The sequence below is a fragment of the Parastagonospora nodorum genome (genome assembly GCF_000146915.1).
Source record: "Parastagonospora nodorum SN15 chromosome Unknown scaffold_30, whole genome shotgun sequence".
Taxonomy (NCBI): Eukaryota; Fungi; Ascomycota; class Dothideomycetes; order Pleosporales; family Phaeosphaeriaceae; genus Parastagonospora; species Parastagonospora nodorum.
Genome location: NW_001884578.1, coordinates 100890 through 116572, shown reverse-complemented (window position 1 = coordinate 116572; position 15683 = coordinate 100890). Strand labels below are relative to the sequence as shown.

Sequence of the window (15683 nt, the reverse complement as noted above, 5' to 3'; positions counted from 1 at the left end):
ATTATGAAAAATGACCTCCACAAGACTTTCGGGACAGATATTCGATGATAAATCGAAGCCTTCCGCAGCAAGCTGATTCGCGTGCAAGCTCACCAGGCTGACCGAAAGGAGGCTGAAGAATGGGTGAAACGACTTCGCTTTCTGGATATTTCCAAGGTCCCACGCCTTCACAGTGACTATCGTACGCAAATCTCCCAGAAGTGTAGAGTCCGGCCAGGACGAGCCAGCGTTAAAACCTTGGTACATTCCCGTCACAGAGCAAAGCTGCGACAAATGGGCGAATCCCCTACATCGCAGTGTCCTGGAGATGGGGTGCACGACGTGCTTGGGACAAAGAATGGAAGCCTAGATACGACTACAGAATCCGAAGGCCAAATGCTGCAGTCCACAAGAGCGAATTCCCGGACGAGTACTTGGAGCGAGTCATCATGTTTGCGCAGGAAAAGAAGATCACCAAGCTTTGGATCGACAAGGAGTGCATCTACCAGAGGAAGGAAGACCAGGCGCTGTACCCGAAAGACAGAGATCTTGGTGTGCTAGATCATGGACGTCGTATACGGCTTCAGTACTGCTTCCGTGGGATTGCTAACGACGCCTCTGGTGACCCAAGACGAGATCCACATACTAGACAGCTTGGTTAGCAAGACTATGTTTTCGATGGCAGACGAAACCGACACCGACGATGCGCACTTCTCAGTAAATTTCTCGTGGCAAAAATTCGACATAATAAAAGTGCAAATGCTTATCCTCAAGATCCTTAGCGACCAGCGGTGGTCACGCGGCTGGATATTCCAGGAAGATCATCTCGCGTCTTCCGATATGACGCTTCTCATACCCTATGAATGTTCTCTCCACGTACGCCTCAGTTCCGGCTTTGAACACCTCCCTGGTAATCTCCAGGTCAATGTGAAAAAGTTTAGGGAGGCAGTGACCATGTTCTGTCTTGCCAGCAAGGAAGACGAGAATAGCTGGCCCACCTCAGAGATTTTGAGCAAAGCAAAGCAATACAAGATTTGGAACAAGAGAGCATACAGGCGCTTCGGAAAGGAACAAGACAGAGATTCCGTTCACCTTTGGAGTGACAAGGGCTGGAAAGACAACGTCGGTGGTGGTACGATCAACCAATGGAAAAACCATCAAAACATCGCGTTCTACCCTACTATGACAAACAGTGTATTAGCGGACATTTGCAGCCGATCACTGGAGAATGAAGAAGACCGCGTCGCAATACTGGCAAATTCGCTGCGCTTCCCAAACCGTCTCGACACTAGCCCAGCATCACCAATCGTGAAACCAGGAGAGTACAGTCTCTCAGTTGCCATGCTTGCTCAAATTCTTATCAACGGTGAGATCATCAAGACCCATGACTACGGCCATCACTTTACAGTTGGAGAGCTTATGCAAGAAACATTACAGTCATATCTTCGAAGATGCGAGTACCACTTCACAGCACCGAGCCTCAGGTTGGAGCAAAGCTTTATCCAGCGTTGCCGCCTGAGATCGCCGACCATTACACATCGCGGCATTGAAACAAAGGGGTTTCTGTTCAGGATATTGCCTTACGAGCCCGACAAGCATGGCACTACACCCAATCCACTCCAACTCAGCAAGAAGGACCGAGCCAGGCTTCGAGACGTATCACGCGACGAAAGCGCAACGAGCATACCAAAAGGACGCAAACTAGACCTCGTCGCCCACGAAGCCATCCACATGGTCGCCGACAAGCTCGCCCAAATCTGGCCGTCCTGCAGACTCGCGCGCTTCCTCCGCAAACACCTGCAACGCGATCTCGACCGAGCAGCAGACACACCGCGTTCGACGTCATGCGTCCTCGACATGATGTCCGCAGTCTACCAAGCGCTCCGCGACGGCCGCAGGCTCAGTCTTGCATGTCCCGCCCGCGACCCCACGGCCACCGATCCAGCCGCCATATTCATCGATCCGCACTGGCGAACACGATATCTCGACATCTCCCCTGGCATGCATCCCAGCGATCGGGTGCCGTTGGTGTTTACGAGCTGGGACGCGCCGAGCAGCGAGTACGACCGGGAACGGATAGCGAGTCTGGAGGTCGCTGTGTTTGACAGGACGGGGGCGCGGATCGGATCTGCGGAGCATCGGGAGGGCTGTTTTCTGCGTAGTTATGGCTGGGCGAATGGGGTGTTTGATTTCCGCGGACAGAGGCTCGAGACGTATTGTTTCCCGCTGCCGGGGATTACGGAAGGACCTGATTTGAGCACGGGTGGGAAGAAGAGGAAGAAGAGGAAGTTGGGGTAGATTTTCTTGGAGGCATGGGACACGCGTGGAATTAGCATGTCTTTGTTGTTAAGGTGTGTTGTTATTAGCAAAGAAGAATATAAGAGGTTCTTCTTACCTGAGGATGAAGATGTATGGTGTTCCAGTAGCAGCTTTGACTGGAAAGCGCCTCTCGGCTTGGGCTAGGATTCGTCACACTGGATACATTGGAGGCTAAAAGTTATGATTCCAATTCAGTGCTGTTTTCGCAATTGGAAATGCAGAAATCTGGTGATGTGTATGTGGTCTTGCATTGTACTTTACAATATTACGACGAGAATGACGATGCTTCGTGGTTCATTCCGTCGCGATTATTGGCCATCTCCTTCTTCTTCTTCTTAAAGTCAAGATGGCTAAACCCCTTGGACAAGTACAACATTTCTACAGCCAGCCTAGCATATTTCATTGCCTCGTATTTCTTTCCGTAGCCGCCGTAGACTTTAGCGGCATGCTTGTATGCTCTGCCTATGTCTGTTTGCAGATTCTCTTGCTGGTGAAGCGAGGTGAGGGTTTCCGCTATCTCAGGTGTAGCCTTGCTATCATCGTCCATCCAGTCAACCGTTTCCCAGTCCAAATCATGTGTCTGATTGATCGCTCATCAGACTCCGCTACAAAAGCCGGGTGAGCCGCGCACGCTGAAAAAGCACTATTGAAGTTCCAATCACCGAGCTCCTCTGAAAGCCTCGCCTGCTTATGATCGTTGAAAATGTACGAAATTGTGATCTCCTCGCCGGGATAGATTGTCCTGACCGCGTGCACGTAGTGGCTCAGTGTTTCCTCCTACCAGAAGTAGGCTGCGTTTGGAAGACAGTCGTGTTCAACATGGCACTTTAAGGTAACACTGCAAGATGCTCGTATCCGTTTATCTTGACACCGAACCCATTCGCGCGGATGCGGCCATTGACTGGGTCATCATCAGAGTGGCCCATCAATTTCTGGAATTTAGTCTCTAATCCGCTGGGAAGGGCTTTCATGCTACGACGCATGATGCGCAGATGGTCAGACTCAGTAAGGTTGTATGACTTAGGGTCTATGACGAGGAGCGGAGTTGAAGATAGGATCTGGTCGCCCCGGTGAAGTGTTTTGTTTGCCACCAGGCCACGTCCTTTGTTTGGAAAATTGTACTCAAGAAACGGTGGGCTATAGAACTGAATCTGAATGGCCCAGAATCGCAGGGTCTGGAATGGCGGGACTGTGCAGCAACTAATCGGCGCGCGTGCTGGTAGTAATAATGGAAATGCCCCTTCCACGTGCGAATCTGCGATCTGAGAACACACACACAGGCTCTATGGTGTTCTCGTATGAATTTCATTCTGGCTGAGATTTCCAAGGGAACTCATTGGCCTTCGATAGTAGACCTTGTATATTGGAGTATGAGCAGCTCGTCTTGAGAGTAAACCGCATTTTCTGTGAACGGCTCTACGAAGGTCTCGGACTAGTGTTCGCCATCATAGAGAGCTGGTTCAGATGCACACGCATGCGCAAAAAGCGTTGTTTGCTGTGTTGGACTGACCTGGTACACATATGCTAACGCAATGCATTGCAGGCTGGGTCTAACAAAGCCTTTGACTATGTCGACGTACATATCAAAGTATTGAATTTAAAGTTGTAGCATAGTCTAATAGAATTCATTGCGCTCCCAGATAGGCGTGGATCGATCCCCGGATCAAGGTCGATGTGGCTTATGGCAGTAAGGGGCGCAGATTCTAGAGATAACATTAGGTACTCGAAAGACGCATGACTTTCGGCGAATAACATGAACATACATGGCTATCAAAACATCTCACCCACCCAAAAACTAAGCCAACAAACTGTTTCCATCCTCCACCGTAACCCTAGCCCATCTCCTACCCACTCTCTGCCGCCCCAACAATCGCCCCCACCACCTCATCCACCCGACTCAAGAACGGACTATGTCCCGCCTCCACCCTCACCTCCCTGAACTTGCCTCCAGCACCCTTGACCATACCCTCCTGTACCTGTAGCGGAATAGCATTATCCCGCGAGCAAAACACATACGTCGCCGCCACCTCCATCCACGGTGCCCACGTCGTCTTCTGGAAATACATCTGATAGCTAAACACGGCAAGCTTTGCAATCTGCTCCTCCTGCACGTCCTTGGGTAAGTCGTTGTAGAAGATGGTTGCTGGGTCGGCGGGCTGGACCTCGAGTTTCGAGGGCGAGACGATGAACCATGGTAGATCGACGCCGCCGAGGGCGTCCATTAGGGACGTGGCCGGCGGGATGATGAAGGCGGATATGTACACAAAGTGCACGACGCCGCCAGTTTTCCCGGCAGCTTCGCGCTCGCGGAGTAAATAGGATTTGATAGCCTCGCCGGCGGGGAGGGAGCTGTAGCTGTGTGCGATGATGATGACGCGCTTCCCAGCGTCGACGAGGGGGGCGAGGACAGATTGTATGTTGGTGACGTCGTCGGCCCAAGTTTGTAGGCCGGGATTTGCGCCTACGGATGCAAGTTCTGCGGTTGCGGTTTCGTAGCCTTGGTCGTTGAGTTTTTGGATCAGGGGGGTGTAGCAGGATGATTTGTGCCAGGCGCCGGGGATGAAGAGGAGGGTTGGTTTGGTGGATGACATGGCTTCTCCTGGAGCTTTTCGGGTTATGGAAATTAGGTAGACTGAGATGGAATCAAGTTGTCGAATTCGTTGGACCTATAGTACGGTCTTTATGGGCTGGCCCCAGGGTCTTGGCGGTCGATCTTCCGGATGCTCCTGTCAGGGCGGGGTAAGCATAGTTCTTTCGCTTCCAGAGTAGACCGCGATTTAGCGTCTCCAGTTTTCTTCACCGAGATGATAAGTAGCCGAAGTAGTTGTATGAACGAGATTGGAAGCCATAGTGTTTGTGCCAACACTCCAATATTTTACGACTTCTTTCTATTTCAACATTTTGCCATATGCTAGGGAATTCAGTTAGCTATGATACAGCTTAGAAATTGGTAGACTCGGGTAATAACTTCGGAAGATGCACCTTGTAAGAAACCCAAGACGGCGATCTACATACGAGGCTGCGGTTCCATGTCAGCCGAAGATCACCACATCAACATCGCTATCACGACGACATACAAAACACAAAAGACTATCTTTCGCCACAGCGCTTTTAATTAAAGATCCCGCTTCAGCCGAAAGCCAAAAGAACTTGTTCATATGCGCAAAAATGAGAACGCAACAAAACAGGAACTCCACCTGTACCAGCCTCCACACATGATCTCTACACACCTAAACCTCCAACCCCGCATATCCATCACAAGCCTCAATCAACGCCTTCTTCGTCCCCGGCTCCGTCGCACTATGCCCCGCATCCCGCACCCAAACCAACTTCGTCTCAGGCCACGCCTTGTGCAAGTCCCACGCCGTCACAGGCGGACACACGACATCAAACCTACCCTGCACAATCGTACACGGCACATGTCTAATCCTCTCGATATTCTCCGCCCGCAGTAACTGTCCTTCCTCCAACCACGCGCGATTCTTGAAATAATGCGCCTCCATGCGCGCGTGCGGCAGAAGGTACACCGGATCAGTGAGTTTCTCCAAATCCGCGGGATCCAAGCGCAGCGTCGACATGTTGATTTCGTATTTATTCCAGGCGGTGGCCGCGGGGTGCGAGACAGCCGGATCATCCGACATGAGGCGGTCATGGTACGCATTCATGTGATCCGCGCGCTCGTTTTCCGGCAGGAAATTGACCATTTCTTCGTGCGCGTCGGGGAACAGGAAGGGCGCGCCGCCGGGCTGGTTCGTCCAGTTGAGCTCTTTGGCGCGCACAGCGAAGATGCCGCGCAGGACGAGGCTGCCGGTGCTGGATGGGTGGGTTTGCGCGTAGGCCAGGGCGAGCGTGGAGCCCCAGGAGCCGCCGAAGACGAGGTGCCATTTGGGGATGTTGAGGTGGCGGCGCAGGAGCTCGATGTCGGCGACGAGGTGCCAGGTTGTGTTGTCTTTTATTGAAGCGTGGGGGCGGGATTTGCCGGCGCCGCGCTGGTCGAGGAGGATGACGCGGTAGATGGCTGGGTTGAAGAATTGGGTGTTTGCTTTGGAGGTTTTTCCGCCGGGGCCGCCGTGGAGGAAAATGACTGCATTTGTCAGTTGCACCTCTTTTCAATGGTCTACATGGATAGAAATTGATATTTACCTGGTTTCCCGTCTTTCTTGCCGTATTGCTCGTAGTACACCTCATGCGTATCGTCGACCTTGAGCCAGTCCTGCTCCCACGCGTCGGCGTGTTCGTAGCCAGTAACTGCAGCCATGATGTTTGACAGATGCTAGCTTTAGGTTCAGCTCAAGTGTAAGACAAGTCAAGCTTTATGTGTCCAAAAGCTTGAAACAAGGCCGTCGAGTCACGATGTTGAAGGAAACTATCATGCGACTACCCCGCTTTTGGTGTAGTGGCCCCACTGTGTATTGAGCTCATATGCTTACAGCCCTGATGACATGAGATACTGTTGGGGAAGTGCGTTAGCTAGGATCTGGTTCTGATCTTCGATTTGCGTGCAGAGGTGCATCCTTGTGTCCATCTTCATGAGGAAAAGAGGGAAGATCTCAGACAAGCTACAAGATTACACATCTTCTCACAAAAGCGGAAGAACAGGTTATAAAGCGATGCCTAGGAAGTTGAGACTTGTTTAACACAAGAAAGAAGAACGTGACTTGAGTACAGCGTGTGTACTCGAGTTGATACAGGATCGTACGGCAAACCACTGTTCTAATTGAACATATGCATTTTCAATAAAACCGTCCACCTCGTATGCACAATTGCCGACTTGCTCTGAAGAAGGCAAAGAAATGCGAGCGCATGTCAGTACATAGATGTGAGTTCATTTCCATCACTTCATCGGAACCTGACATCATCTCATCAATCGTGCAATTCATCAGGGTACCCACGAGCTAATCCCAATCCTTCCATACCAAACCAAACCAGGCTATCCACCCGCATCAGACCCTAATACCTCCTACCATATCCCTCATCTCCATATCCGCCTTCTTGCCTGCGCTGGCCGTACTCATCCCCCTCATCACGACGTCCGCCATACCCCGAAGACTCTTCTTCAAAGCCACCAGGCATGTCACGAGCTCCGTAGGATTCCTCTTGGCGGCCGTATCCTGAGGATTCCTGACGACCATAGCCCGAAGATTCTTCACGGCCGTAGCCAGATGACTCCTGACGACCGTAGCCCGAAGGTTCCTCACGGCCGTAGCCAGATGATTCTTGGCGGCCATATCCGGATGATTCTTGACGCCCATATCCAGACACCTCCTCACGACCACTACCATAAGTCTCCTCACGTCCGTAGGAAGACTGCTGCTGGCTCTGGTATCCACGCTCTTCGCCGTAGCCACCACGCTTGGGGCTGGGGCTCTTGCTCTTCTTCCTGCGGTGTTGCTGCTCGCGGGAGCGCGAGCGAGAGCGAGACTTGCGTCGTCCGTGGTCGCCAGAACCTGCACGACGCCTGTCAGCATCGTCGGAGTCATCGCCGCTTCCGTGCTTCTTGTGCTTCTTCTTCTCTTCCTTTTCGCGCTTCTTTCGCTCCTTCTTCATACGCTTCTCGTAGGGGTCGCCACCGTCGTCCGAGTCGTCGTCATCGGAGTCTTTCTTGGATGACTTACCACGTCGTCTAGAGTGCTATTAGCGAATGCCGTAATTGACGAGCGATGAGACTCACTCCTTGTTCTCCGAGTAGTAATCGCCAGAGCGGTCGATGCCTTCACGCCTCTCTTCAGTCTGCCATTGGTTGCCGCTCTGAACGGTGCGCTCCTCGCGACGTTCATATCCGCCAGATCCGCCATAGCTCGAGGTCTCTACCTTTTGCTGGTACCCGTAAGAGCCACCGCGCTCGTCCTGTTCGCGACGAGAGTACTCCTCACGGCGTCCTCCGTCTGGGTACTGGGTCTGCTGGTAAGAGGCTTGGCCATAGCGCTCGCTATCACCATGAGAGAGAGCCCTGGTGATGGCCCGTCTCTTGATAAGACTGGGTGTATGATCCATCGTCACCATACTTCTCCTTTTTGCTCGACTTCTTCTCGCTGCCACCAAAGGCGTCTCCGAGCAAGGAGCCACCAATGCCGCCAACAAGTCCTCCGACGAGACCTCCAAGAGCACCACCACCAACAGCCTCGCTAGCGAGCTTGCCAGCCTGTTGAGTAACCTGCTGGGCTTGGCGGTTGCCGCCACTGCCGCCGACGATACCGGAGAAGTCATTGGCCATGCCTAGTGGCTTACCGCATCCGTGGCCCTTGTCGTGCATGCCTGGCTTGTGGTTCTCGCCATTCTGCACGCCACGACGGCTCAGCTTGCGGCGCAAGTCATCCTGGTCGGGCTGAGCTCTCCACCACTTCTCAACGGTCTGGAACATGATCGACCGGCACTGCTCCGAGCCGCGAACGCGACCTTGAGGCACAGCGGGGTGATGGAAGACTCCGTCAATGATACGGCTAATGGTCTCCTCAGGGTCTCCCTGGCCATCCCAGCACTGAACGATCTGGGGAACCGCCCAGGTCAAGACGGCAGATGCAACGCGGCCAGCTGGCTCGTTAAGAATGTTGGAGAAATGATCCTTGGACAACATGCTGTGGGTGGGATCAGTTGAGTAGTCATCGTTGAAGACAATGTGTTGCTTCTCGCGTGAGCTGGCAATAACCTCGCTGGAACCAGTCTCGAGCTCCGCCTTGACCTGGCTGATGATGGGCAGGACATAAGGAGCCAAAAGGCTGAAGACGAAGACGGTGACCTGTTCCTGGACCTGCTCAATGATCTCGGGCAGGATGGGAATCTTCTCGATGAACTCGGAGATGGACATCATGATCTCGTCGTGGAACTCCATGATGGGGTAGATTTGCTTCACAAGCTCGCCAAGCTGCTCAGTGAAAGCCTCGGGCTCCTTGGGCGTGACGTGCATGTTGCCCATCGCAGCAGCGCTGGCGTTGTTCTCAAGCTCATCAGCCTTGCCACCCTGGTCCTTACCACCGAAGATGCCATCGGGAAGCTGGCTCAGGAGGTCCTTGATCTGGCTTTTGTTTTTCTTCCTGTCGGCGTCGGAGATGGCGCCTTCAAGCTCTTGCAGCTCTGACTGGGTGGCCTTGTCCGACAGCTCACCGCACACGGAGTGCAGGAAGTCGACACCACCAAATGTGCCGGTGATGATGGGGTAGACCTGCTTGCGGGCAGCCTGGATCTCAAACTGCGCATTGCGGCCGACATGGGGGAAGATGTCACGCTCGCCGAGCTCGATCAGGACCAGCTCGGTGTAGTTGGAGTGGGCCGAGTAGTCCTCGAGACAATGCGTTGCCGTTCCGAGCAGACGCAGCGCCTCGTGGAAGTCGGGTCCGCGCCCACCCGAGCGACGGCCGAGATCGATGCAGCGTCGGAGCAGGTCGCGGACCATGCCGGCAGAGGTTGTGATGCCCAGATCTTCCGAGGCGATGTAGTTCTTGAGGCCGGTGCGCTCGTCGACGCTCAGCTCGCGGCGCTCATCGACGGGTGCACGTAGGCGGCGGTCGTATTCGCGGGCATCGAGGTTGTCGGCGTAGTCCTGCCCAGTCAGCATCTCCCTACCCAATTGGGCCATGTAGACTCACCTTGGGGTTGTCGATGTGCTCTTCCGGCCTGTAGCAGCCCAGCCTGTCGCGGGTAACCTCAAACTCCTTGGTGCCGTAGCCAAAGGACATGAAGCCCAGCACCCATAGGAGGATGCGGATCGCCTCGGCAGACACCATCTTGACGGTGCCGACATCGACGGCCTGGGAGTAGTCCCTCAGCCAGTTGCCAAAGTAGACGCGCTTCACGTCCATCTTGCTGAACTTCTTGCCAGTCCTGCTGGAAATAAGAAGCGTGAGCAGTGTGTCCTCGATGTCTCCATGGCGCCAGTTTTGCCCTTCAACAGAGCTCAGGCTGGCAATGTTGCCCGCGCCAAAAGCTGCCGTGGGGCGGGCCCAGAAGACGAGGAGGACCAGGCATGGCAGCCAGAAAGAGCTGAGCTCCAGTCTGGATGACATTGTGTTTGCTGGGGTTTCTTCTAGGTATTTGAGAGATTGCTACAATAAGAAAGCGAGGTAATTGTTGTACGTGTTGGCGGAGGGGGGGGGGAAGAAATGGGTAGGTAGGACCTGGAGGTTTGGTCAGGGTCTGTTTCAGCTACTCGTGATGGCGGGGCAATTGGAGCTCAACCCTGCCAAGACTGACGTAACGCGGGCACTCTCCCTCCCTTCACTAAGCTCTGGTGTGGCGCCATGAAGCGACAACATCGACGCTGCCATACAACTGATCGCTGAATATACAGACTGAGCTTAACATCCTGTTCCATGCCTCATTCTCACGCTTCTTCTCATCCTACAACGATATACAGCCTCATTGAGAGTCACCATTCAATAGAATTTGGTGCGCGTCAGGCGGGCGTCTCTCAAACGCGAAACATTCACCACAATCACGTGTCAGCAGATCCTTCACATGCTTAGTTGACTGATATGCGCATTAGCGAAGAACAATGGTGGTGACGCACTCCAGTAGTCAGACCACTTGTGCCGCACGCAGCAAGACATACACAAGGCCATCACATCGTGAACCCAACTTCCAACCTCACGCGTATATTAGTCCTGCAAATCGTGATATTGCCCTAGAAAGTCCACCGTCCAGCATGTGATTAGGCATGCCGGAAAGCCACCTTCGGATGGTCCAATACATCGAAGCCGCGTCGTATAACCGGGTGTCTGCCTCCAGCCTTCTCAACCATTGTATATTTTTCATTGCGCAATCAATACGCCGTCTCGGTGTGATGAGAAACCCACACAGTCTTGTCAGCATCGCGATGTAAATGCACTCATCGAGTGCATTGTATCGCAGTCTTCCATGAATCTAATATGCTGTCCCCCATTTGCTGGCTGCTGTGACTGTGGAGATGCTTCATCGGTGTGGCAGCGCATTGCGGCCCATTTAATCGAACCTGACTGCCCGAAGTCGTGTGCTGCGCACCGCAGGAATGTACCGACTGCAGCAGGTAAGGGAACAAGAGCAGTCATCGCGATGGGACGGGAAATGCGGGAAATGTCGGGCACCATGCATCACATCCAAAGCGTCCAATTCTTCCGTGATCAGTCTTGCGCATGACAGATTGCCATTGGTGGTAAAGTCAGGAGCGCTAGTAATGGGAGCACAAAGTGCAGGGCTCGCGGCGGCGGTCTATCTTGCGGAACCATTGCCAAGGCGAACCCATGATTTTGACACTTTGGTGACAGTCGCACCTGCATGTCAAGCGATTCGCTATGTGCTCGAAGACGTATGTTACAGCCTTAGACTATCCCCGTCACTCCCGCTGTCAAGTAACATTACTGTCAAAACGCTGTAACCCGTCTGCGCACATCCGTCAAGAGCAGGGCGCCCAACCCACGTTCCCTGCCAAGTTGGTGTGATGGTTGTGTCGGCCACGGGAAACAGCTCCCTACAATAGGCCTTGGGATCCACCTGCGCTGTAACTGTCGTTTGAGAGTGGAGACGTACGTGTGGCCATCGATCATGATTACACCAAAGCCCCACAACGCGTGTATGCATTCTGGCAGTGCTGCATGGAAAGAATCAAGTGACAGACGAGGTGATGAGGCACCTCCTATCGTGAGCGAGGCTACCTCTCTGTGCTTGTGCTGATGCATACTCGTGCCAGGTGTAATCAGGCTCTGGATCGTATAGGTATGTAGCATCGAGGCATGCTTGGTGCTTTCAAACAAGAAATGTCCAGAAACTGGGATAGACAAATTCGTCTTCAAAGATGCGCCGGACTTGCTCCAGCACAAATGACTCCACTTTACCCACATTCTTGAGCACTTGCTTTCCAGAGCCCTGTCCTCCGATTTCGCTTTCAACGCGGATGTTCTCCAGCAGCCCGCCGATCTTGGGACGCTGCACGGGTTGGGCATTCTCACCGTTTGAGTCAGTCTGCAGTCCGTTGAAGCCGGCGTCGCTACCGACCAGCGCTTCCGCATCGTCAGGAGACAGGAAGCAGAAGTGAGCTCGACGCTTAATGTACGCTAGCAGGGCAACGCCGTCGAAAGTTAAGCCAGTGATGTTGAGCTTCAGCGGGATGCCAACAAAGCTTTGCATTGGATAGTCCAGGAGAATCTCCGCGGTAAGTGACATCTTGATGTCTCCAGAATATTGCACGTGAGCGACGACTTGGATATCTTCGGGGCTTTTCTCGCGCATGGGGTGAGGTGACACAGACGGCGTCCTGTCGTAGCCATGCTGGGACGAGGCGTCGTCAGATTCGGCAAGGGACCTTCTCCTTTCGTCGTCGTGCTGGTGCCGTGAAGACGGTCGGGAGCTAGGGTCTGGATGGGACTGCGGTGTCAAAGTGAGAGAATTAAAGGACGCAGCATGGCGAAGTCGACGCATATTTGTCGGCGTCGAAGGCCGACCATAGGGATTGTCGAGCCAGCCCTGCAGCTGAGCACCGGCCACGGCAGCCAGAGGCGTGGTTGCACCAGACAGGCCGGCACTCAACGGAAGATGGAAGTAATTGATGTTAGACGTCCCACCAGGAATGCCCGGTGTCAAGGCTCTGGGTAGTAGAGGACTGGTGAGTTGGTCATTGGGCGCCAAGAACGTACGACTGGTGGGAGGTTTCGAATTGACGCGCGACGAGGCTAATCGCGACTGACTTGAAGTTTGTTCCTTTGCGTGTGATGCATTTCTGCTAGTTTCGCGCGGCTGTCGCTCTCGCGATGGCTCAGTGGCCGAATTACTGACGTTGCGGGGATTGCTGTCGAGCCCCGCTTCATCGTCGTCATCATCTTCGTTGTCTGGGTAATCTTCATCCTCCTCGTAAAAGTCGGGTAGAGGATCGCAGATGTCCTTGATCTCAATTTCCGGGGATGCGCTCCCGAAATCGAAAGAGTGTACGTGGACGGATCGGATGAATTTCGGTAACGTCACCTGCTGGAATTTGTCGTGAATGAAAGCCCGTATTGTCTCTGCGCGGGCGGCCCCATCTGCGCCGCCGGTCAGTGTATCCCAGTTGATATCAATAGACATTGCTAGGCATGGAGTGGAGTTTAGAGTTGACAAAGGTAGGTTGTGGCTGCTAGGACCAAAAGCGGAAATGACCGTCCGAGCTTCAGCCCGCATGGTTGGCCAAGCTTTCCGACCTCGTTTATGCCTTAGAACCGTTGACGGTGATATGCCACCAATGACATTAGCATTCCTACCGGGCCGCAAATACCTAAGGTTTAGATGGTCATCTCTTGCCGTCCCGTCTCTATGCCGACCGAGACGTTCGTCGCAAGTCTCAAGCGAAGTCACGATAGCTGCAGCCAACCTGGGAATATGCGCGTCTCGTATAGAGCATATGTATGTAGATGATTATCCGACTAGTGCGTGATGTACGACGCGACAAAGAGCTGCATGGCATAGCTGCATGTCCACAACTTCAAGTTCGCGGCATCCCATGCGGCAGATCGCCGTTGGGTCTTCGTGGTCTGTGTGTCTTTGTAGGAGCGAGGTGGAGCGAGGCGGAGAGCAGAAGTCGCATCATGCCTGGCCGTTGTCAGGGTTGCTGCTCGTTAGTAGATTAAGCAGACGACGCCAATCGACGGCACAGTCGTGATCTCCACCTTTGATGTCTGCACGGACTAACCGTTGAAAGAGCAGAACCTTGTCGTCGACGCATATGTGGCGGAGCAAGGATGATTGGTACGTCCGACCGGTGTGGCCTTACAAAGTGGCTCAACCCTCGGAAGAGCCAATCAGCTGTAGTCAGGCTGAATCGCTTCTAGAAGCCCGTTTTCCCGGTTGGCTGCCTGCGTGTGAATGCGGGACCTGACGCATATCGATTTTAGATATACGCTGTATATTTGGCTATATGGAGATCGTCCCAAATGTGTCTACTGTGGCCGCGGAGTGGCCTCAGCATCACATGCCAGCTTGACGCCTTTGCCGTCCCGAGTGGATCGTGAGGTGTTGTACGGTGGGACCCCAATGTGACTTGTAGCATTGCATCTCAACCGTCTTGTTGACTGTGATGCAGCGCTGACTGTGTTTGCCAGAGAAGGCCACGGGCCGTTCCATTGCTCAAGCGGAAGGATTGCTACGCAGCCATGCGTTCCAGGCTTCCTGTCGTCTGACGCACACTGTTCACGACACCTCGCATGTGCTGCATCGTGAAGCTTAGTTTAGACGACGCCCACTTATCTCGACCTATCAGGCATCGGCCGTAGACAGCTCTGCAGACCCATGAAGTGCAATTACCTGGTTTCAAGCGCAAGGCTGTATGGCGAGACTGTGCGCAGCACTATCTGCAGCCAATGATGGTCATGTCACGCCAGGGTAAGTTGGGGAGTTGGTTTGGTGTTGGTTGGTACATGTCACGGGCGAACCTTTGGAGGGCGGTAAGCGAGGGCAATTGGCGAGAAACGGTGGTGCATATGCCGTGCTGCCTGTCACTGTATGGCAGATCAGCCTCGCGTGATTGGGTGCCAACTTTCGTCTTCACCCACCACTCAAAGCACAGTACACAAGCTGCTCAACATTTGAAGATGGCTGTCCACTTTGAGAGCAATAACGCTCGTCCCGGACGCCTATACATTAATTGACCGTGGTATACTCGAGTCCTGCCAGGTTTCGCTGCTGCAGACGCCTGGGTGCGTGATGGGATGTCATGATAGTAATAACGAGACGATAGGAAAACCCCGTGTGGCTCAGCGGTCGGCACATGGCACGAGCGACGCGATTAGAAAAGCCTGATATCCGCGAAGAAACGAAAAAGAAGTAATACAAGGTGGAAAGTGTCCTGGCACCAGCCTGTGCGCATAACGCCGGACTCATGGTGTCCAGGTCCAAAGTGAATCCTAATGCCAATTGAACGCCTGTACTTTTTAAGATGCCGTGACGCCGTCAAATGCGGCTGAGCTAGAGCCTCTGCGAAAGAGGGAGCTTATTGCGCCTGGGTGGGCAGGGCTTTGTGGGATAGCCGGGTGCGTTGCACGGGCAGGACGGCGCACCCGCGGAGTGCTGTGGCCCGTCATGTGGTGTGTGGTGTACGAGTGAAGCCCGCGTGGGCGATCTATGGGAGGGATCAGACCAGCGGTGCATAACAGGTAACAAGATCAGAGGCGTACCTGTTAGTGGTCGCACTGCTCGCACTTTTCTTCGTGCTTGACTGTCTTGACGTTGTTGACGCCGCAGGGACTTGTTCTTGATGTCGCGCACGGCGCCGTGGCGGCCGTCTCATGGCCGCAACCGTATTTGTGGACAACTTTGAGGCACATGGTGGAGAAGCAGCGGGAAGCGCCTGCCGCGAAAGCGAGTGGAGGGGAGGGGAGTCGCGACGCTGCGAGCGAGGAAGGCGGGGCGGGGCCTGGACGCGCTGATTGGCGGGCGGACGGGGAGCTCCTTCT

At 53.8% G+C, this 15683-nt stretch overlaps 7 protein-coding genes across 7 annotated transcripts; 1 reads left to right on the top strand and 6 right to left on the bottom strand.

Annotated features, from left to right (window-relative positions):
* Positions 1 to 428: 428 nt before the first annotated feature.
* On the top strand, positions 429 to 2277 carry SNOG_14142 (hypothetical protein; the record flags this gene model as incomplete). The annotated part of the gene is made up of 2 exons (XM_001804287.1): positions 429 to 535; positions 633 to 2277. The coding sequence occupies 2 exons, from the start codon at positions 429 to 431 to the stop codon at positions 2275 to 2277; spliced, it is 1752 nt and encodes a 583-aa protein (XP_001804339.1).
* A 286-nt stretch (positions 2278 to 2563) lies between these two features.
* On the bottom strand, positions 2564 to 3281 carry SNOG_14141 (hypothetical protein; the record flags this gene model as incomplete). Its single annotated transcript, XM_001804286.1, has 3 exons — positions 2564 to 2811; positions 2943 to 3075; positions 3138 to 3281. 3 exons carry the CDS (start codon positions 3279 to 3281, stop codon positions 2564 to 2566), a joined length of 525 nt encoding a protein of 174 aa, XP_001804338.1.
* Positions 3282 to 4182: 901 nt separating this feature from the next.
* On the bottom strand, positions 4183 to 4889 carry SNOG_14140 (hypothetical protein; the record flags this gene model as incomplete). The annotated part of the gene is made up of 2 exons (XM_001804285.1): positions 4183 to 4206; positions 4230 to 4889. The coding sequence occupies 2 exons, from the start codon at positions 4887 to 4889 to the stop codon at positions 4183 to 4185; spliced, it is 684 nt and encodes a 227-aa protein (XP_001804337.1).
* Positions 4890 to 5528: 639 nt separating this feature from the next.
* On the bottom strand, positions 5529 to 6556 carry SNOG_14139 (hypothetical protein; the record flags this gene model as incomplete). The annotated part of the gene is made up of 2 exons (XM_001804284.1): positions 5529 to 6403; positions 6442 to 6556. The coding sequence occupies 2 exons, from the start codon at positions 6554 to 6556 to the stop codon at positions 5529 to 5531; spliced, it is 990 nt and encodes a 329-aa protein (XP_001804336.1).
* A 597-nt stretch (positions 6557 to 7153) lies between these two features.
* SNOG_14138 (hypothetical protein) lies at positions 7154 to 10298 on the bottom strand (the record flags this gene model as incomplete). Its single annotated transcript, XM_001804283.1, has 4 exons — positions 7154 to 7921; positions 7970 to 8248; positions 8304 to 9835; positions 9882 to 10298. 4 exons carry the CDS (start codon positions 10296 to 10298, stop codon positions 7249 to 7251), a joined length of 2901 nt encoding a protein of 966 aa, XP_001804335.1. The 3' UTR covers positions 7154 to 7248.
* Positions 10299 to 12012: 1714 nt separating this feature from the next.
* Positions 12013 to 13323, bottom strand: SNOG_14137 (hypothetical protein; the record flags this gene model as incomplete). The annotated part of the gene is made up of 3 exons (XM_001804282.1): positions 12013 to 12850; positions 12900 to 12982; positions 13039 to 13323. The coding sequence occupies 3 exons, from the start codon at positions 13321 to 13323 to the stop codon at positions 12013 to 12015; spliced, it is 1206 nt and encodes a 401-aa protein (XP_001804334.1).
* Positions 13324 to 15361: 2038 nt separating this feature from the next.
* On the bottom strand, positions 15362 to 15554 carry SNOG_14136 (hypothetical protein; the record flags this gene model as incomplete). The annotated part of the gene is made up of 2 exons (XM_001804281.1): positions 15362 to 15404; positions 15430 to 15554. The coding sequence occupies 2 exons, from the start codon at positions 15552 to 15554 to the stop codon at positions 15362 to 15364; spliced, it is 168 nt and encodes a 55-aa protein (XP_001804333.1).
* Between the last annotated feature and the right edge of the window lie 129 nt (positions 15555 to 15683).